Source organism: Ambystoma mexicanum, chromosome 7q, assembly GCF_040938575.1.
Source record: "Ambystoma mexicanum isolate Mex_15411 chromosome 7q, UKY_AmexF1_1, whole genome shotgun sequence".
NCBI lineage: Eukaryota > Metazoa > Chordata > Amphibia > Caudata > Ambystomatidae > Ambystoma > Ambystoma mexicanum.
Genome location: NC_090941.1, coordinates 940,019,084 through 940,040,639, shown reverse-complemented (window position 1 = coordinate 940,040,639; position 21,556 = coordinate 940,019,084). Strand labels below are relative to the sequence as shown.

The window sequence follows — 21,556 nt, the reverse complement described above, 5'->3', positions numbered from 1 at the left end:
GGGAGCTGTGCAGCTTTCTCAGAAGGTTTTGTTTTAAGCAGAACTCCAGTGAAAAGGAAGTCCTGAGTGTTATACCTCCCATCACTCCCCAACCCCCCAAAATATGTGCTCCCTCTAGTGCAGTGGTCCGCAACCTTAGGCTCTCCAGATGTTTTGGACTAAAACATCATCCCTAGACATCATGGTCAATGGCAAGGGATCATGGAACTTTTAGTTCAACACATCTGGAGAGCCAAAGGTTGCAGACCCTTGCTTTTGTGACACCTTTTATTTAGTGTTTAGTTTTCTAGGAAACCACACTTACCTTAATAGATGCAATGGCTGCCAACACCTTCTGAGCGAGGCAGGCTGCATAGGCACACACTCCTAGACCCATCCGGCTGGAGGAGATTTCAGCGGGGATGGCTGTAGAATTCATAGTCTTAAGGTGTGTTGCACATCATGCCAATAGCAATGGTCTTGACGTCCCACCCCGTTTTGTTGTGGGTTTGGAAGTATCTGACCAATTAGAGTAGATGGAGTGATGTATCTGGAAAGCATTTCTCTTCGGCTGTCGCAGCAATTGGCTGCCATATTGACAATACTGTCTGTTATCAAATGGTTCTTTTTTCCTATTGCAGTTATACTGTCTACATTTGTGGCTGTATTATCAATGAGCAATGCTCCCATATTTTCCCCCAAACAGGAAGACCTGTGAAGGGAAATCCTCCCCATTATTTATTTATATTCTGCAGTATTACCTGCCTCTTCCAGCCTGACACATGATCTTCAATCGAGCCGCCAGATGCTACCTGGTGATCTAAAGCTTAACCCCCCCTCCCTAATTCACAGATGAGACAAATATTAGTACATCTCCATGTGTGGTAGTTGTGTTGGTTGGGGGGGGGCGTAGATACCGATACATACATTGCTATTCTTAATGCACCTTCTATGAATCCAACCAGGACCACCCACTTTCCATAAAGCTCACAACCACCGCTGGCAAAGGTCAGCATTCAAATCTGAAATGTGAGAAGTATGCGGGTCAATACACAGTGCCACTCTGTGTTTGCCCATTTCCTGAACAATTTCAAGCATTGGGTTCATAAGGCAATGAGAACCATATCACTAGTATAGTGAATGTTCATGCACCATCAGCAAAGTCCGGGCATGATGATCCGTACGTCCGTTCCAACTTAACATTTCCATGACTGGAATGTTCCAACATATTGTGAATAGCTACACATTAGAAAAGGTGGGGAGAGTCAATATAGCTATCACCCTCAGGCTGCGGGGCATACTAGGGTTGTTAACTGGCCACCAGACTATGCATATTGCATGAACCCAATCTCCCATGCAAACAAGAAACAAGATGGCCACCGTAGAAATAGAATAGGGATCAAGTCCCTTTACTACTTCTATGGCTACGGTCCGACATGGGAAGGAGCAGTGGAGCTGGGAGATGGAGCCCCAGCAGGTAAGTGGGGATCGGGGGCACTTAGGGGATGATGTGCGGCCGGAGTGGGCGGTGGTGTGGGTCAGGTTGGCTGATGTTTTACCAGGGGCCATAGTGCAGAGGCACCTAAAAGAAATGGCGGCACTGAGGAAAGGGCATAGGGTGGATGATGAGATGCGGGCGGTACACTGACAGTTGTCGCCTGTGTTTCTATCTGCTTGATTGGCTAAGAGCCCTTCCCCAAGGGCAAATTCTGCACTCCTTTACATTTCTTTCAAATTTCAGGACCTTCTCTTGAAATGTGGCAAAGAGTGGACATCTTCCAGCGTCCACTGCCACACTTAGTCTGGGATATCCTAGGAAAGCACACTGATCTCAAAGCAACTGAGTGAGCTGCATAAAATCAGTTGATAACTCCCTCAATCACACCCCCAACCACACACCTTCCTTGGAGTTCAATGAACCAAATAGACACTTTAAATTCTGCACCATGGTTAAGAGCGCCCCACAATGTCCAGTATAATATGCCGCTAAAGTAACCTGAACCTGAAGACATGATGCAGAACGCAGTGATCAGTCGCTTTTAGTCTTAAGGTACGCAGGTCCGACTCATCTCGACAGGCTGGGCAGTCCTCCAATGAGCAAAAAGCGTGAATTTGGCCCACCCTGGACCTTAGTCTCAGAAAGACTTATGCCACCCAGGCTTCATAGAGCCTGCCCCCAACCAATCCCAAGGTCAGCCAATGTGCTGCCTACTATCCCCTACCCAAATCCTTTGAAGGGTCTGCCGCGTGCGCGGTCTTAGATTATTATTGGTGATTTATCTTGCGCTTAATACAAGACGTCTCCAGCTTCTAAGCACTACGCCATGAATCAAACCTATGTTGAATGCAATTGTTTTGTTCCCGAGTCAAGCAGGTTGCCACTGAGGTATCCTCATAGATACATGCTCATATAGTCTAAGTGGCGTCTTAGAGTACCAGAGGGAAAAAAGTACCCCATAAAGAAAAAGTAAGCCAGCCTTTGCCTCTACGAAGAAGTGACAAAATATTGGAAATTCGGTGTTACCTGGGAAACAATGGGGGCTCAAAACTGCACAGACCGCAGCGGCTCCCTCAGCCTGCCACTACTGCGCTCTCCGCGGCGTCCCCAGCGGTGTCGTTTCCGTGTCGTATAACGTGTCCGGAGGGCTTGTTATTGATCTGTGCAATCAGCGGCATATTGCACTGGCTTTTTCTAAGGGGCTTGGGAATTTCTGCACGGGAATCCGTTAACTGCGTGATGTTCCACAGACAGTCTCATTAAGCAGTAACACATTAGGTTGGGTCTGCCACTGTATTTTATTGGAATTTAATATTTGTCCAGGTTTAAGGCGTGAACGGGGGAGTGGGGCAGGGGGAGGTGGTAACACAGGTGTCGGAAAGAAGTTGATAGAGGATTTAAATTGTGTTGGAAACGCCTGACCTCTGAGCCGTCATCCTCAATCTCGAACATGGCTGTGGAAGGGCTGCAGACGATGATATAATAGGATAGAAAGGCTTGCGGTAGTGCTTGTAATTGGCTGGAAGTATTCCAAATGAGCAGTTCCATAACTGTTCAGCTTGTTTGTGTCGTTAGAAAATGTGGCCTGCCTTTAACGAATCTGTCCAGCTGCACCCCTCTAATGGAGCAGTCTTAACTGCTTGGTCATGCCCCAACTGCTTGAGAGCACAAACAGTCCCAGAAGCACTTTCCACCGAAGGCAATGAGCAATAGTGCTAGAATCCATAAGAGAATGTGCTTGCTTTACACCAAAGACAATGAGCAATACTCCTAGAATCCATAAGAGATTATGCACCGAAGGCCAATGAACAATACTGCTAGAATCCATAAGAGATTATGCTCGCTTTCCACCGAAGGCCAATGAACAATACTGCTAGAATCCATAAGAGATTATGCTCGCTTTCCACTGAAGGCCAATGAACAATACTGCTAGAATCCATAAGAGATTATGCCCGCTTTCCACCGAAGGCCAATGAGCAATACTGCTAGAATCCATAAGAGATTATGCTCGCTTTCCACCAAAGGCCAATGAGCAATACTGCTAGAATCCATAAGAGATTATGCTCGCTTTCCACCACAGGCCAATGAACAATACTGGTAGAATCCATAAGAGATTATGCTCGCTTTCCACCACAGGCCAATGAACAATACTGGTAGAATCCATAAGAGATTATGCTCGCTTTCCACCACAGGCCAATGAACAATACTGGTAGAATCCATAAGAGATTATGCTCGTTTTCCACTGAAGGCCAATGAGCAATACTGCTAGAATCCATAAGAGATTATGCTCGCTTTCCACCACAGGCCAATGAACAATACTGGTAGAATCCATAAGAGATTATGCTCGCTTTTTTAAAAAGAGGTTTTCACTGCGGTTCTATGTGACTGCATCGAGAAATTTTCATCGTGGGAGAATTCATCTACTTTTATAGGACATTTTGCTGCAAATGTATGTGGGGAGGACCCTCCCCTTTTTATTACACTTACACAAACCCCACCACACACATTTGTGGCAGAATTCGATGGAAAAGATTATATGAATTCTACCAGGATGGAAAATCCAGCGATGGAACCTGCTTATCGCTTCAGGTCTTTGCTGAGATGACCGTAAGAAGCATGCGAGGACGCCTGCAGGGACCAGCATTGTACAAGACTTGTACATGCATGGGACTGCATCTATATTCAGACAGTGAAATAATAGCCAGGGTTTATAAGATAATTGACGATTGGATGCAGACAAACTGGATGTGTCTGAACGACTCTAAAACCGAGCTGATGCTGTTTGGATCAAGTCATCAGCTAGCGAACTTGGGGGCTGAGTATAAATCGGTTAAACTCGAGAATGCCACTCTCCAGGTGGTCCAGAAAGTGAAGACCCTGGGAATAATGGTCAACTCACAGGTGGATTCTCATGCCCAGACTAGCTACCTACAAAAAAATACAGCATATTACTTAAGGCTCATGAAAGCCATTAGGCCGTTTCTTAATGAGGGTAATATGGCCACCGTAGCCAGGGCCATTATACTATCAAGGCTTGACTATGGCAATGCCCTGTTATTAGGGGCCTCCTCTAAGGATGTTTCTAGTTGTCAGGTGCTTCAGAACAACGCGGTTAGGCTGGTAAAAAATCTGAAGAAAAGAGATCATGTTACTGCAGAGAATAGCCTTGCATTGGCTTAGAGTGGAAGAGCGTATTAAATTCAAAGCTCTCTGCCTGGTGCATAAATGCCTGTAAGGCTCTGCTCCTGAGTATCTGAAAAAGGGCTTAGTGCTTCATACCCCCAGTAGGAATCTTCGTTCAAAGGGTAAATGTCTGTTGATCGTCCCCAAGTTTAAATTGAAATCTGGGCTGGGCAGTTCCTTTTTGGTGCAGGCCCCCAGCTTGTGGAACAGTGTTCCAGAAACACTCAGAACCGTTACCAACCTTACTGTTTTTAGGAAAGGGTTGAAGACTCATCTTTTCAGATGATGAACTGGGATACGGGGGATTATGACCACCTCATGGCTTAGCGCAGACGTTCCTATTGTATTGTTTTGTTTTTCGTTGTTTGCCTAAGCGCCCTGATGCCCACGGGCTATCGGCGCTATACAAAAAATAAATACATACATACATACATATTTTAAATATGAGGCAAACCTGTTTTTGGACCCCAGGATAATCTGTGCAGATGCTGTTTCCAACCTCACCTTCACACACTTAAATATGCCATATCATATCACCTGCCAATACGTTTGTATGTGTAATGATCAATATTTTTCATCACTTTTTTATTTTTTTCATTTGCACTTTTTTCAATGTAAAGCGGGGCGAGACCCCACCACACAGCATCCACTGCCCCTACACACGCCTACCCAACCTAACCCTATCCCCAACAACCCCAAACCCAAATTTACTATCTACATTTTCTTTGCCAAAAAAAAGAACTGAAAAATTCAAGAAATACTCAGTACTGCCAGTACTGTGTTGAGGCTCCAATTAGTTTACACTTTGGGCTATCACTAAACAAACAAACGGTGCAATACATGGCAGCCAGTGCTATATCTCAGCAGTGGCGTGAGGGCCGGAGAAGTGGGCCTTAATATAGCAGTACAAGGGCAGATTGCCTCACCACTGTGGTGGACCATCTGTCAACGTTACTGCATTCAGAACTTTCACCCAACCCAGCCGCAGGTACCACCAACGAGAACGGCCATCGAGTAGCCCCTGATCCAGATAAAATGTGGGTGAACACTATGAGTTTCACTATTTTACTCTCTACCAATGCACCCAAAAATGTTTACAAGGACTCCATGGGATGGGATTGTCTGAATCACTGGCACCGGTTTTATCAGGCATTTCTTTGCCAGTAGGTGCCTGATCTGCCGGGAGATCCGTGGCCCCCACCGGCAAACGTATGTTTTTCCAGTCTGGAAAAAATGCCAGTGCCGGAATCACCAGCATTTCTTCCACCATTTTGTTTCCGGACTGGCAAAGTCATCATTTTGTGCCCTGCTCTAGTGCTTCCTGGTAACAAGGGATACGCTCATGCACGCGCATTCTGCTTATCTGCTCGGCTCTTAGCACGCGTCGCTGAGAATTAATTGAGCCAAGCTGACATAAGGAATCCTTGTGGTAGCCTAACACAGTACGGAGGAATTAACAGTGGTACGGGGTGCTTGTCATCTTGTCATCGGGAAACTGCATCCGAAACTTAATTACACATTTTTAGACCTTTTCAGACAAGACAGCAAAGAGTATGAAGAATAGTTCTACAAAGTTTGACAGCGGTTTTGAAAAGAAAGAAAAAAGGTCAATTTCCAGCAATATAAGAGTCTGATGGCATTTAAGTAGCTCTGTAATTAAGGGCAGCGGTAGGTGTCAGTCTTGTTTTGACTGCTGCTCACCTTAGAGTTGAATTCCAATATCACTGCAGCTGAATTGTCAGCCATTATTCATACAGAAACAGTGTGGCATACGCTCTCCAAGGGCTTGGGTTGCCATGAAAGTGGTGCCACTAAACGCCACGCAGAGTGCATGCAAACTACTGGGGGAGGTGGGGCAGAGGAACGTATTCACTGGTTAACCATAAATGGATCAAAATAGAAAGGATCTCGAAACGATGAGGTGAAATAGGGTTATGGGGTTGCTTAGGATCTCACGTAGAGGGGATGTGACGAAGCAGTTCAGGCTGGACAGCCCCTTCTGGGTGGGGCCAAGCCCGACTTTCTTATGGGCTTTCCTCTTTTGTAGGGGAAGGGGCAGGCTGAGAAATGAGGGCCTGGGGGTTGCCCAGAAATTCCAGAGGTTATAATGTATCTTTTATTTTATTGTTTGCTTGTTAGACGCTTGTACAGCAAGTAAAATACTGTTTCAAAGTGCCTGCAGGGCGAGGGGGGAGGGAACAAGGGCGTGAAATACATTACAAAACACAGTAATTAATAATAGCAGTGGAGGGAAAAGGAAGAAGGACAAACCTCCTATGCTTTTTGAGTATTCAGAACGTGCAAGTGCAGCAAGAAAAAGGGTAGAGGGCGTAAGTGCTGGGGTGTCCAGGCTCATGGGTGAGCCACAGATGAAGTGCTTGGGTTGATGAGTGCTACACGGCCAGGGGCCACGTTAGGAGTATGTGCGAACCTCTGAGGTCGGAGGGTGTGCCAAGGCAAGTGCTGAGGGTAGGCAGGAGCTGGGCAGATTGGCGGTGTGTGGTTAGGGGTCTGAGGATGCATAATGGACCCGGACACCAATCACAGCAACTATGGGATTAGCAGAGAAGAGAAGAAGGGAAGGGGGAGGTGAGGAGGTAGGTCTTGAGAAGCTTCTGGAATTTAAAAAATTCCTGCTCAAGGCGCAGAGGCAGGGGAGGCTGTTACATAGGAGGGAGCCAGCTGAGGAAAGCAATCGACCACATCATATCCTCAGTTTAGCAAAGCGCTTTACACACAAAGTGTTGGTGCCAGAGGAACAAAGTTGTCTAGAGGGAGAGTATTTAGTAAGATAAAGTTGGAGATAGTGTAGTCCCCGGGCCCAGACCGCCTTGTGGATGATGCAGAGGGATTTGAATGTAATCAATGCAACAAGCCGGGAGCCAGAGTGGAAGGAGGTAGATTCCGTAGGAGGCTATTGCAATAGTCAAACCTAGAGAGACCCAGATCACGGGTAACATTGAGGGGCTTCGGTAACGCAACTTGTCAGCCTGAATTCTTCACTTTAGTAGGCATCTGAAATCACCAATTCACAACCTTGATGCTTTCATGAAATCATAAAGCACGTGCAAATCTGGTCCTTCAGCTTCAGCGATGCATGGTTTGCACCAAACGCCACTGCTCCACCTTTTATGCAGCACCTACTCTCGTTTGGTGCAGTACAGATACCACTCTTTTCTGGCCAACTAGCAACAGATATTTAAAACAAGCATTGACAATGTTTGGGCGTTTATATAGGCATTGGAAAGGCATTTGCCAGGCACTTCCGTAGTGGCAGTCACCGACCATTAATGGTAGCAGCTGCAAAAAAGGTACGAGTGCTTGGGTATCAAATAGCAGTGCCTGGCAAATGCCTAATACTTATACACAAGCCAAAACTGCTGGCTTTGCCCATGTTTGTTTTTAAAAGAACTTCAGTGATGGACACATCTTGTACTTATAAATCGAGTGGCTGCAGGTAGACCTGGTTAAGACATTGTTATTACACCAGTAGCACATTTACAGCTCCAATTAAGTCATTAGGTTTCAGAAGAATGCTTTAAAAAAGCACTGGCAAGCATTTCAAGCTCAAAGTTTGATCTTAATGCTTGTTAACCTAGCTCAAAAAGATCCTAGGAGGGTGTGTTCTGGGTGGAAAGTCCAGGAAGTGGGTGGGAATGACCGTAGAGATTAACATGGCCAGGGGCAATGAATGGGTGGCTAAATACCCAAACAGCACCTACAAGGTTTGTATCCTCACATGTCGTTTCTCCCTAGCTGTACTCGAATACAATAGTGTCACCTTATAGGTGATGCTTCAGAGCAACATAATAACTAAAACTAAAAATGTTGCCACAATAGTTAATACAGAAACTGACCTAATAAAAAATAAATCACTTGAGTAAGTGTTGTGAAAGAGTGAGAAGGCAGCCCACCTGGACAGTTGTTTCTAAAAATGGGATGTCACATTACCAAAGCAAGCAAATGGGCCTACAATAGGAGCATGTCAAGGGCAAGTTTAAAAATAGCTGAGATGCAATATGCTATATCGTGTTATGCCATTGGGCCTTACATAGCCTCGCTGGGTTGGAAGTTAGCATTAGCAGGAGATAGGCAAGGTAGCTTTTGCTGCAGAGGTTATGCGTGCAGATTAGAAGATCCTGGGCACTGTGTGCACGCCACCCTACCTGGGCATACGCAGGGGTGGGCATTATTGCTTTGAACTGTTGGAGTCTGAGTGGTGACCCAGTTGGGGTCATTCGTGCGTGTTTTGTGCTTTGGAATTGTGGCCATGGGTATTTGGCTTGCAGTTTTTTAGTGTCATGATGCTGTGGAGGAAGAGTCCATGGTAGTCTGAAGGGCTACTTGTGTTTGCGGTTAGTATTGACTTCTAACAAGGTGATGCCAAGAGGTGGTGGCTTGGGGGTCTCCCATTTATCTGGTCCATGAGTGCACAATATAAGGCACCTAAAAGGGACACAATTGGGATATTTATAATTTGCAGATGGAAAAAACACCACTCAACCTACTACCCCAAGTAAGGCTGCTTGGTGCTGCAGGTGGACTTGCAGCAAAATGGTCCGAAAGAAGGTCCCGGCCAATTGGTTACAAATCGTGGGCCCTTACTTCACACCTAGCCACTGGGTGCACTGCTATGGCATAGAGAAGAAGCGAAGATGTATAGACCTAATGTATATATAACTATTGTTTTTAATAAGCCTGCTTTTCAGATTTCTGCGGCGGGTGGAGGCGGGGGAAGGTCACGCCACTTGGCAGATGAGCACAATGATTGCCGGTCTACAGGGTCATGCAAACCGATTAGCCAACAAGGCTACCATTACCAAGTGGTGGCAAAATGATGGACAGGTCGTTTCTATGAAGAATGGTGGAGCCATGAATGGGCAGATTATCCCAAGGAGTCTCAAACTATAGAGGGCTAAGTGTACCACGTTGCTTTTCCCCATTGATGCAAATCTTATGAATGGGGTTACTGGAGACTTGAAGAAAGAAATCAAACTTGACAAGGATCTAATTTAGGCCGACAACAAACACCTTGCCCAGGTTGTTGGTGTGTGCCAAGGCAGATACAGAGTGACACATTGTCTCTACGTTTGCTTGCAGAGCTGAGGACACTGATGGGATGGGTTGCTGTTCCGCATCAAGAAACATCCCTTGAAGACTTACATGGGCCTTGATTTAAAGTGAGAAAATTGACAAGCCTTGACGGAGGCCAAGCGTGTTCCGGAAAACAGATTTAACCTTAAACATTGGCTATGGCCTGACAAACAAGGCTATCATTTCAAGACTGATATAGATAACCTAGGCTCTTCTTCCTCGTACTACATGGGGAGCATTTTGCATGAACTCTGCCCCCTTGATATGATATGATAGGTTATTTATAATGCACTTAATACCCAGAGGTTTGTAAGCACGGAACAGGGATCGAACCTGTGTTGCTCCGTGTCGTCTTGCTTCCAAGGCGAGCACGTTGCCCCTGAGCTATTCTTTCGAGAGGACTTATGTAAATATGGGCTTTAAATCTACCAAGAATCAATGTACAGTCTGAGGCTCTCAAAATCTGTTAAAGCCAATTCGAAAGGCAGTGAGTTGGCCATTGGGTTAGCTCAGGGTTGCCCAACTCCAGGCCCGAGGCCCAGAAAGCTGATAGGTTTTCAGGATATCCCTCATTAATATTCATGAGCAAAAATGTGCATACATTTAAAATCATTGTATGCAAATGTATCTCATGAATATTAATCAGGGGTATCCTGAAAATCCAACATGGATCCGGCCCTTGAGGCCTGGAGTTGGACACCCTGTGGCTCTCCAGATGTTTTGGACTACAATTTCCATGTTCTCTCACCATTGACATTGCTGGATAGAGTAAATGGGAGTTGCAGCCCAAAACATCTGGAGAGCCAAAGGTTGCAGAACCCTGTTAGCACAACTACAACTTTTCCACTAGCAGTGGAAGGGTTCTCAATGTGATTCTAATGCCCATAAAACCAAAACCTTCCACTTAAGGTTACATATTTCTCTGATTTGTGATACAAACAACCTGCAAGACAATGACTAACAAGGAATCATTTCACATTGAGTCACTAAACCAATTGGTGTTGTGTTACTTACTCATAAAATGTCGTCCACCCGTTTTCGTTGCTCTTGGTGGCAAGGAGGCCAGAGTTCCCATGGTACGTCATCATTGCCAGCTCGTGTCCTTGTGCGGTTATACTCTTCAGAGCGCTGTTGGTGCCCATGGTTAGCCAGTAGACCTGACCATCCTGCACCACCAACCAGAGGGGCATGCCTGTGGAGTCCCGCCGTATGTTGACGGTGTTGCCATTGTTGTCGGTGATTAAGGTAATGTCTCCATCTCCAGTGTACGCGAAGGTGTACAGAGTATCCCCTGTAGTAAGGCTTTGGGTGTACACATGTTTACCACTGGTGTCAAATAAATAGAGCTCCTGGTCAATAGGGGAAGAGACCTCATAGAGGTTCTGTGTGTTCAAGAAGGGTTTGTTCATGCGAATAAACCGGATCCGGATATTTCCCAGGTCGGCTACGTACAACTCCCCATCAGCACACACTGCAAGAGAGGACGGCGAGTTCAGCTTTGCATCCTTGGCATAGCCTTCATCTCCAGAGTAGCACTCACAGTTGTTATCGTTTTTGCAGTCGCAGCCACTTGGTGCCCCCGCCACCAAGGAAATTTCCCCATTTGTTGTGATCTGCCGGATCCTGTTGATTTTCTTGCCGTCGGTTTCGGCGATGTACAAGATGCCATTGTGAGAGACCGCCAGCGCGGTGGCTGACTCCAGCGTGGCATGCACCGCCACTTTGCTGAGAAGAAAGTGGTCGATGCCTGGCACCTGGCAGTGCATCGGCCTTCCGGCAACAATGCGAACCTGGTGGTTTTCCGAGATCTGCAGCACAACGTTATTGTCAAGGACATAGAGAGAGTTATCCATTGGGTTGACTGCTAGATCCGTGGGCAACTCCAGCCGAACCTAGAAACAACAACAACATAACCCATTAAAGAAAGCCTTTGGTTAATTAGCCTTTCATCAAACATGCTTCAAGAGCCTGATTAAACATTCACCCTCTGGTTCATTGCAAATCAATACAAAATAAGGGTAGCCTTGCACACATTCGTAATACCAATACTAATGTGTTGTTCTTATATACTGCTTCATGACAGTTTATCTGCTTCTATGCGCTCTAAATACTATGTGCAGCACCAAAAAGGGCACCCCAACTTACCACCAAGAAAACCAGTGGAGCGCTACAGGGATGCCCTCACCTACTATATATAAAACCGATGCAGCGGTACATAGGTGTGCAGACTTCTCTCAAGGAAATCAGTGCAGCGGTACCCAGAATACCAGATTTACCACGAGAACCACTGCAGTGGTAAATAAACACCAGTGGAGTGGAACAGGGAGACCAGGACTCACCATGACATCAAGGAAACTGATGGAGCTAGATCAGTAAACCCAGAGTAGAGGTACACAGGTGCCCTGACTTACCATCAAGAACACCAGTACAGCCGTACCATGGACTCCATGACTTGCCATCAAGAAAACTGGTGCCAGGCCAACGGCACACCCTAATTTACCATCAATAAACCCAGTGCAGCGGTACACAGGTGCCCTGACTTACCATCAAGAACACCAGTATAGCCATACCATGGACTCCATGACTTGCCATAAAAAAAAACGGTGCCATGCTAAAGGCACACCGTAACGTACCATCAATAAACCTAGAGTAGAGGTACACAGGTGCCGTGACTTACCATCAAAAACACCTGTGCAGCGGGAAAGCGACTATTTAAAATTCTGTCCCTGCCTAGATATCTATATATCTTACAAAATGCTTGGCTTCACATCACCAAAGAAGAATTTGCTAAAGTCGACGCACCCCTCCATAATTTCTTATGGGGAGGCGGACAAGCATGTATCACCTTGGTCACATTGCAAAGATCGGTTTGTGAAGGAGGCATTAGGCTACCCTACATGCAGGGCTACTACTGGGCCGGCCAACTGGCAGTAGTGAATGATTGGTTGCATGGAGATCCCACATTCCCACACATTGGGCCGAGAGGAGGTGGATGCAGGGACTACCCTCTACCCAAATTCTATACAGTGACCCAAGGAAGATATCGCTTCCAAGTATGCTGCATCACCACTAGTCATGCCTGGGCAGAGGTACATCAACACATGGGGTGGGGAGGTCAGGCTACCTTACTCCAGTCGGGTGTCCGGTTAAAGTTTCGACTACAAAAGGATCGAATCCAATACGGTCGACGCAATAAGACCGAAATCAGAAGGGTCGAATTCTTTTTGTTATTATATATATTTTTTGGGGTTTCTGTATAGGTAAAAAAGGTGTTTTTTTACCTCAACAAAGGGGGTTGGGGGGACCCCCCCCAAAAAAAATATAAAAATGTAAAAAAAATAATTTTTCGATCCTTTTGTTTTCGGTCCTTTTGATTTGACCCTTTTGTCATTCGATCCTTTTGATTCGATCCTTTCACCTATAACCCTCCAGCCGCTATGGCACAACGCACAGCTCCTGGAAGTCAACAGGTAGGCGGTCTTAGGACATGGCAAAGACATAACCTCCTGCATCTCTCAGATGTGGTGAAAGAGGGTAGATTGATCCTCTTTGAGGAGATCCGAACATCGCTCGGACTCCCGAACTCCAAACAATTCCACTAGCTGTCGTTATCACATGCCTGGAACGGCCAATTTGAAACCTTAGAAGATATCCTGGCATGAGGCAAACTGACTCCCAGTGCGTATCTGCACAAAAGGCACATCCACCCTATATCAGGTTAGAGCGGACTTTGGGACCAGAGACCTAGCAAGCCCCAAGGGCAGGTGGGAGAGGGACGTGGGGTAACTCGAAGCAGAGGAATGGGTAGAAGCATTGATGTTTCCCAGGCGGTTGGGATCCCGGCCACAATACGGCTGATACAATTCAAAATACTTCAAAGGGGATATTATACCTGGGTGCTGGGGCAGCATTGACCATGGCTGCTGTCCGCGTTGTGAAGTGTCCAATGGCACCTTCATGCAGCCCATTTGGGGATTCCCACAAGTTCATCACTTCTGGAGGAAATGTTTAGACAAACTGAATGGGGTGATGGGCCTATTGGATCTAAATTGTTACTCCTGGGGATTTGGGGAAAAACTGCTTTTAGCAAATATGAAAAGTTATTTCCGTTCACTGCGGTTGGCTTGATGAAACGGACTACTGCTTCTGTACGGGGTGGGGGGTGGCGGAACGTCCCAGACTGAGTAAATGGATCTCTGCAATGGACATGTGCATGGTCTACAATGCCAGGGCTGCCTGGGGAAAAGTGCGAAAGTATGGGGGAAAGGGAGCGGGATGGTTAGGGGGTATAACTTGGATTCCGCGCAGTTTATCCCCTTGACTATTTCCCTGTTGCTTCATGAATGTGCATCCTCTGGTACTCACATGCAGTTTGGAATCACTCAATCATATTATGCTTTATTTTATTTTGTTGTGAGAAGTTACTGTTTTAAAACAATCAAATGAGATTTTTTTGTTTGAAAGTAAAAGAACACCAATGCAGCGGTACACAGACACTGCAACTGTCAATCAAGAACACCAGTGCAGCGGTACACAGACACTGCAACTGTCAATCAAGAAAAGCAGTGCAGCGGTACACAGACACTGCAACTGTCAATCAAGAAAAGCAGTGCAGTGTTGCAGGGACACCACGACTTCCCATTAAGGAAACAGCTCCCTCTCAAGAAACCTCAAGGTCTCCAGCACCGTTTGGAGTCATCGTCAACAGCTAAATATTTCATATCCTTTCCTCATTCTTTACCGCAGGGTCCTGAATGTAGGACTTTTCTAGCTTTCATGAATGATAAAAATATGTGCCCAGCTAAATAAAGGCGTGCTTGTGCTGAGATGAGAAAGGGTGAGGGTGCACGGTGACGGAGAAGCAATGATAACCTGGAAACTAGTGCATTTATATCTTCCCAAACAAGTAGAACGAGAGCACGAGAGAGCTCGAGCAAGAAGGAAAGAGCGAGAACGAGGCTGAGCATGCGCGCGAGAGAAAGGGCAAATGGGGAAAACAAGTCGGTCAACAGAGCACCAACAATATCTGTCCACAATATTAACTGTGGTTAACACAACAATCACATCTCTATAACCCATTCTGAGTAGACAATCGGGTAACGGCGCCAACAAAGAAAACAAAAACCCGAACGCTATGACGCGAAACCTCTTGGGTTGCTTGAGGCCACATTGGTTTTTTCGATTTCAGGGAGGAGACGAGGTATTGGCGGCCATAGCAATCACATAAACATGAGAACATTAAGAATAGCCACCATTGTGATGGCAAAACCGCCAATGCTTGCGTCTTAGACATGGATGCCATGCGCCGTTCCATGATATGGACCTCTCTTGGTGGGAGGAATTATGGATTCCACTGCGGCCATATCGAAGACAAGGAACAATGGCACGGTGGGTTACACCTCTCGCTTAGTCCAACACGCAGACTGCAACTGAGCAGCTTAGGAATTAAACCACTCAAATGGTGACAATCACTGGCAGTCTTGCAAACCAGTCATGACTGCTCATAAGGACGAGGTAGGTTTGTTCACCCCAAACTTTATGGAAGCGTCCACCCAAACATTCATGGTCCGGCTGCTTAGCTCCCATTAGCCACTGCAAAGCTCCACCACAGATTCACCGGGTCACCCACAATGCCACAGCGGTCAAGTACATTTTCATGCACATCGTTACACAGCCTGCCACACACGTCTTCCCAGCATCCATGTCAGAGTCCTACAGTGCAGAATATTAGTAGCTTTCTGTAATGATAATCGTTACTTACAAAATAATGGCTATTTACACTGCAAACTCTCCAAAAATAATCGGTCGAGGCACTTGAATATTAAGTGTCATAAGTAGCAAAGTCAATGGCATACTACATTAATCAGTTTCATGAAGATGAATGGTGCATGCGCCAGGCGAGGGTGCACCCTGAACTCTGAAGGTCTCTGGACAGGTCTCTGCCCACTGAGCTTCACCGCCAGGTGGTGCATGAGTACAATCTCTTGAAATCAGGGAAAGCAAAAACGGTCAACTCAAAGCGGGACCCTATGAACTGTTCTCTGGACAAAACACAGAAGGACGCCCAGATGAGGGCACAGTGCGGGAGGGTGGAAACATCCATGGATGGAGGATCTGTGTTCTTACAACATGGTGGGCTAAATCCTTCTGGGTTCCAGTCTGCAAACAATGCCACCTTTTAGTAATGCCCTCCTCTGCTTTACAGTAATTGTGTCTATGTGGTCTCCCAAAATAGGTTCACTGAAAAGCGTTGGCTACACTTACTGACTGCAAAATATCCTGACCAAAAATTCTTGGCCCCCTTCCCTCACCCTAAGACCCCTTCCTCCCAAAAGCCGCAAGCCTTAAAAATCCCAGCATGACTGGAGCTGTAACCAATTTGCAATCTGATGCAAGTCAGGTCGTCTCATTTCCCTGCTGTTGCTAATTTTGGCAGAGAAGCGTTCAACCACTGTTTCCAGACGCTAATTTGATGCAGCTCTGCCCCGTACAGAGCCAAATGATCCAACCGCAAGGAGCCAGGAGCCCGCCACGCTCATTGCAGCCGGCAAGAAGTCGAGGCAAGCGGCGCACCTTGGCCGTGTCATTTTGATTTAATTGTGGCTTAAATACCTGGGCAATGTCCATGACGGAGTCGCAGCTGAGGGGTCTGGCAGACGTCAGGTCGTTGGAGCCAAGCAAGGTGGAGATAATACCGTTCTGATCAATTCGCCGGATCATGGTGCCGTCGACGAAATAAATCAGCCCAAACTTGTCCACTGTGATACCTGGCACAAAGAAAAAGTAGATCACTTAACAAAAGGTTTTAAAAAAGCACACCGGGGAAAGCAGAAGTAAAAGCCAGACAACCATCCACACACAAGGGCTCCCTGCAGTATGGTATAGCCATATGTATACTGATAAGATCACAGAGTTTGGTAAGGAGACAAGGTCCACACAGTCCACCCATTTATTGACTCGGCAACCCAGCACAGTCTCCACATGTACCTCACCTAAACGCCGTTCCACGGAACCTGTGTGTAAACAGTTATCTTCCTGTTGCTGTTGCTCCCACCCCCACGGCTTCCGGTGAACACCAGCAGTCTAAAGCAAACATGCTCCTCGATGATGCGTGTAATCCTTCCCTTACAAAGACAGGTAGCATCTATCTATCTATCTATCTATCTATCTATCTATCTATCTATCTATCTATCTATCTATCTATCTATCTATCTATCTATCTGTCTATATATCTTTAAGAGTAAATCTATATAATGCTGTCAGCTACATTTACTCCCATTTAACACAGCTTTTGCTCCGGGCTCAATATGTTCCCATTCTAGAGCCGCTTTGCAAGGGGATTTTGCTTTACACCATTTCCTGCTCTGCTGGCCCATCACTAGCCCATCTCCTGAATTTCTTTGTTGCTTCTGAGGATTTGTTTTGGAACAAAGCTAAAGAGGAGTCCTTGGTAGTGATATTCTTGTAGACCTACAACTCTTAATGTGCTTCTCACCACTCCCACGGGGGCTGCATGGTTGTAGTGAAGCCATAAGCAGCCTCGGTCCCGTCACCCTTACTTTGGCTGATTTGGGGTTTTTATTTAACCACTCTGAGGGCGTTCATGGCAATCTCACTGGCCTCACTAACACCAGCTTCTGTTCTATGCCTCCTCTGGGATAGGGAGCCTCCTAGCCTGGAGGTGGTGGTGGTGGTGGCAGCACTGGCTCGGCTATTTAATACTCAGTGAGTAACAATATTAGCAGTATTATTGTCCTGTACGGCTCTAAGCTTGTTTTAATTTCTTACTGCTCCAGAGCCAGTCATATGTTTTTTGGGACATGCGTCCCTTCCTCCCAGTCTTCTTCCCCTTCATTTTACCACGATCCAGGCCAATGATGTGGGGTCCAAAAGGGAGCAACCGAGCATTGTGGAAACTGTGCCCAATTATCAGGGTCACCCCCCACCCTTTCCTTAGGATATGACTGCTCTTTTCCCTTCACTGCTCGAGAGCTGCTTGTCTGCTGGGGAGGGGGTCTCGGATTGCTCCAGGAGTTATTTTTAATGATGCCCCTTCCTGTTTGCAGTTCTGGCCTGCATATGACCGCTGGTAGAACATGCATGGCATGAATTCCCTCTCCCCATCACATGCTTTACTTTGTCTTAAAGGCTAGGGGGGGAAATTCCATTGGCTAGAACCTGAGCTCCTCCTCCACTGGCACGGGTTGTACCAAAGATTAGCTGGCACAGAAGGCAGAGCTCAAATTGAGGGTACATGCAGGTGGGCGGAGGGTGGACTCGGTCCCCCTCAGCTAAAATTAGAAGCATGTTATCCCTTCTTTGAATTTATGAATTAAAGCCGACCCCATGGATCGAACAGCAGTCGTCAGGTTTGCAGACCAAATACTTTACAACTGCACTATATAACCTAATGAAAAATAACAAACAACTAAAGGTGAGATGTCCCATTTCGTTACTGGAGGTTCCAGGGAAAACATTTGTATTAGTTCTTGAAGTTAATAACATGCACACCTTTTAACGTTTTCAAGAACACTATTAGAAGAAAATATTCTCTCTTGGTTTTGTGCGTGTGTTGATTTTATGAAAGGCAAATGCCATTCGTCCTGTGCAATTTGGGTGGTTATGCAAAGCCAATTTAATGAAATGTGCATATTTCACCTTGATATGCTAATTTCTGGCGACGTACCATCCCATTGCGTTTGTTGATGAGTCCGCCCACTTTTATTTTTAGGACTTGACCCCTGAAGAAGGTTTGTTCCAAATGAAGGCTTATGGGAGCATGATCTCTTTTTCAGAAACACCATGTTATCTTACCCCAAATACTTTAACGCGAGGGGGAATAGGTATGTTCAAATTGATGCAATTTTAATTTAGAAATACAATTATTTCCCCTTCCAATTTACTGGAATATGTTGAGTTCAAGGTGAGGGTCATCGTCAATTCACTGAAAGGGGGTATCACAGAGATGCTAGCTTTGGTTTGGGCTAGCAACCCTGTAGACTCTGCTTAGCGGTGTGGCTAGGTCTGGAAAAGATCTGGGGCTACGCTAATGTCGGAACTATTGGGATTCAGGGCTAGCTAGCCTTTTGGTTTTAGCACCAGAGCTTCTATCGGTGGCCATAACCAAAAGACCCGGGGCTATAGCCCCTTCTGCCGCCCCCTAGCGACGGCGACTACACAGGGAAGAGTACGTCTCATCAAAGTCTACCAGCAGCACCCGGTCACCCATACCAAGATCTCACCAGCTTTCCTGGCATCCACAATAGATTCGAATTTGATTGTATTTCCTTTTCAAAAGAATTAAAATTTATTTTGAAAGAGTGCATCATTTGACAAAGGTGTCTTAGTATGAAAAGATTGAACAACAGGTTTGACATAGTTTTACAGCAGGTAACAAACTGAGCCATGTGAGTGGCCAGACAGAAGAACGATCCACAAAGGTTCAAAGCAGTCAACAGTCACGCAGTGGGAGACGCACAAGTTCATACAGTCATTGTTACTGCAATCGCATGACTAAAAGGGGTCTGCATTGCCATGACTGGTGACATGTGGTTGGTAAGGTGAAAAATCCTCTTTCAACTGAAGCATCCCATCACGCTCACATCAAGGCTCCTCCCATGCCGAGGGCATAGAATAGCAATGCGGCACGCGCAGCACTCATCAACAGCCTCCACATCGCCCTGCAGTCAAGATGCGCATATTTACCGGATGTCTTCTGCTAGGTTCAGAGTGTCAGAAACACACAATTGGTCTTTCAGGGTCTTGGGGCTCTCTCTTATAAATATTCTGGGTGTCTAGCATCCCTGGAGCACCAACATTCTGAAAATTCCTGCCTCTGGCCCTCGAGTATCTGGGGCTCATTATGAGTTCCCCGGTCTGGAAAGAATTACGGTAATTCCGGCACCAGCATTTCATCCGGACTGGGGAAACAAATTTGCCGATGGGGGCAGTGATCTACCGTCAGGCCTGACCTGCCAGGAGTTCACGCCCCTACCTGCAAATATAGGCTGGAATCACTGGCACTGGTTATCTGGCAATCCCATCCATGCAGTCCTACGGGACTCCATGGAATGGGAATTTACAAGCGTCTCTGCTGCCCTTAATACTCGGATAATACCGGGATATTGGGCAGCCGAAACGATATGGCAGTTTTGCCAGTATCCCGCTGGTTTAATGGGTCGGGATACTGGCGAAACTGTAATGAGGGCATCTGTCTGAATCTTACATTAAGGCCACCATAACACAACAGTGAAGCTGTTGCATACCAATTCATCCTCTTGCCTTCCTGATGCAGTGTGTGCCGAGGGAGGGGGGAACAGAGAGAGAGAGAGAGAGAGAGAGAGAGAGAGAGAGAGAGAGAGACAGAGAGAGAGACAGAGACAGAGAGAGAAAGAGAGAGGGAGAGGGAGAGAGAGAGAGACTGTGCTAGGACCGCTGGCTGACTGTGGGGCAGGAGCCAGCGAGCTGCAAAGGCAATCTGTGACAAATCAACCTTTGATGCACCAGTGGTCCAGGGATGAATATCGGATTCTAAACCATCAATCAGCCCCACACCTCTAATACACTAGAAGGGATCGGAACAGATTGGAAACACAAACAAATTATAAACCTCGCTGTACAGTTTTGGTAACGTGGACAGAACGGTAGGCTTATATCTGCAAGGTCATGGATAGTTGGTTAGTTGCAACACAGCGAAAATACAATTATTACCCAATGATAAAAAAGGACTGTCCAGTCAAGGTTGTATACAAATACTTATTTTATTATTATCACTACAGACAGTTCTAGCAGAATACAAAATACAGCCCACCCTGTACAGGAATGCAGAGGACAGACAGTTGCAAGAAGGAAAAGGAATGCACTCTGGATTCTGACAGGAGGGTAGTCAGTAAAGTAATGAATCTCAATAGTTCAAGGATACTTGGTTTCACAACAAAGGGACAAATAGGTTGTAAAATGTCACTGGGGGCCTTCAGATGTACCATGTGCTTGCAGACGTTCTTGAGGCTCGACAGGGTCGAGTCGGTTTCAGGGAGCTTTGCAGCTCCTGCAACAGAGTTCAAGACGGGAGTCAGCTGTGGGTATCAGGCAGCAGACATTCCGGCGAGCGAGGCTGGACCAACGGCTGCAAGTTGCCTTATATGGCGGCTCAGAATCAGGAATCGTCTCAGTGTTGGTTGGTGGGTCGAAGCACAGGTCGAGGCTTCTCAGACGACGTTAGCTACTGCAGCATGACAACAGTCAGCGGTGCAGTTGGTTGCAGCTCGAGGGCTCGACTGGCTCAAAAATGTCCTTTAAGGCAGACATTAATTCATGCTTGTTGATGCACTACTCCTAGCTTCTTCACTGGGCTTGTGTCAGACAACCCAAAACTGAGGAGAAACTGCGTGTTGCAGCCAACAGCCTTGTCCTCAGTTTGGTTTGGACTTTCTGGCACTTCCCACCTTGGAGGCTTGCTGCAGAGCATAGCTGGGCATGCTATTTGCTGGCTGGTTACCGGTTCTGGAGCTGCTGGAGGGTCCTCTGGATTCAGTATCTCCCTCTGTTCCCTGGGCGATGTTTAGGGGAGGGATCTTGCTTCCCTCTTTGGAAATCCTAGCCTTCCTTCACTGACGGAAGCTGTAAGGTGGACTATACTTTCAGCCAGGGTCCAGTGCAGAGTTCTTCTTGTTGCTCCTTCCAAAGTCTTCAGGTGATCTGCCCAAAAGAGGCCACGGTAATTGGTGTAGGCCAAGCCTATGTTAATGAACCAATCCTGGGTCCCCTCCAACAATCTGCACGAGGTCATAACCAGAGTTCTTT

At 46.5% G+C, this 21,556-nt stretch overlaps 1 protein-coding gene across 11 annotated transcripts in view; it reads right to left on the bottom strand.

The window, feature by feature from the left end:
• Positions 1-21,556, bottom strand: part of TENM4 (teneurin transmembrane protein 4) — a 2,472,585-nt gene that overhangs the window by 85,524 nt on the left and 2,365,505 nt on the right. For all 11 annotated transcript variants that reach the window (XM_069639906.1, XM_069639908.1, XM_069639907.1 and 8 more), the window contains 2 exons: positions 16,367-16,521; positions 10,769-11,646 (listed from right to left, as the gene is read on the bottom strand). In XM_069639906.1, coding sequence (XP_069496007.1) covers positions 10,769-11,646; positions 16,367-16,521 — 1,033 coding nt within the window. The remainder of the gene's footprint in view (positions 1-10,768; positions 11,647-16,366; positions 16,522-21,556) is intronic.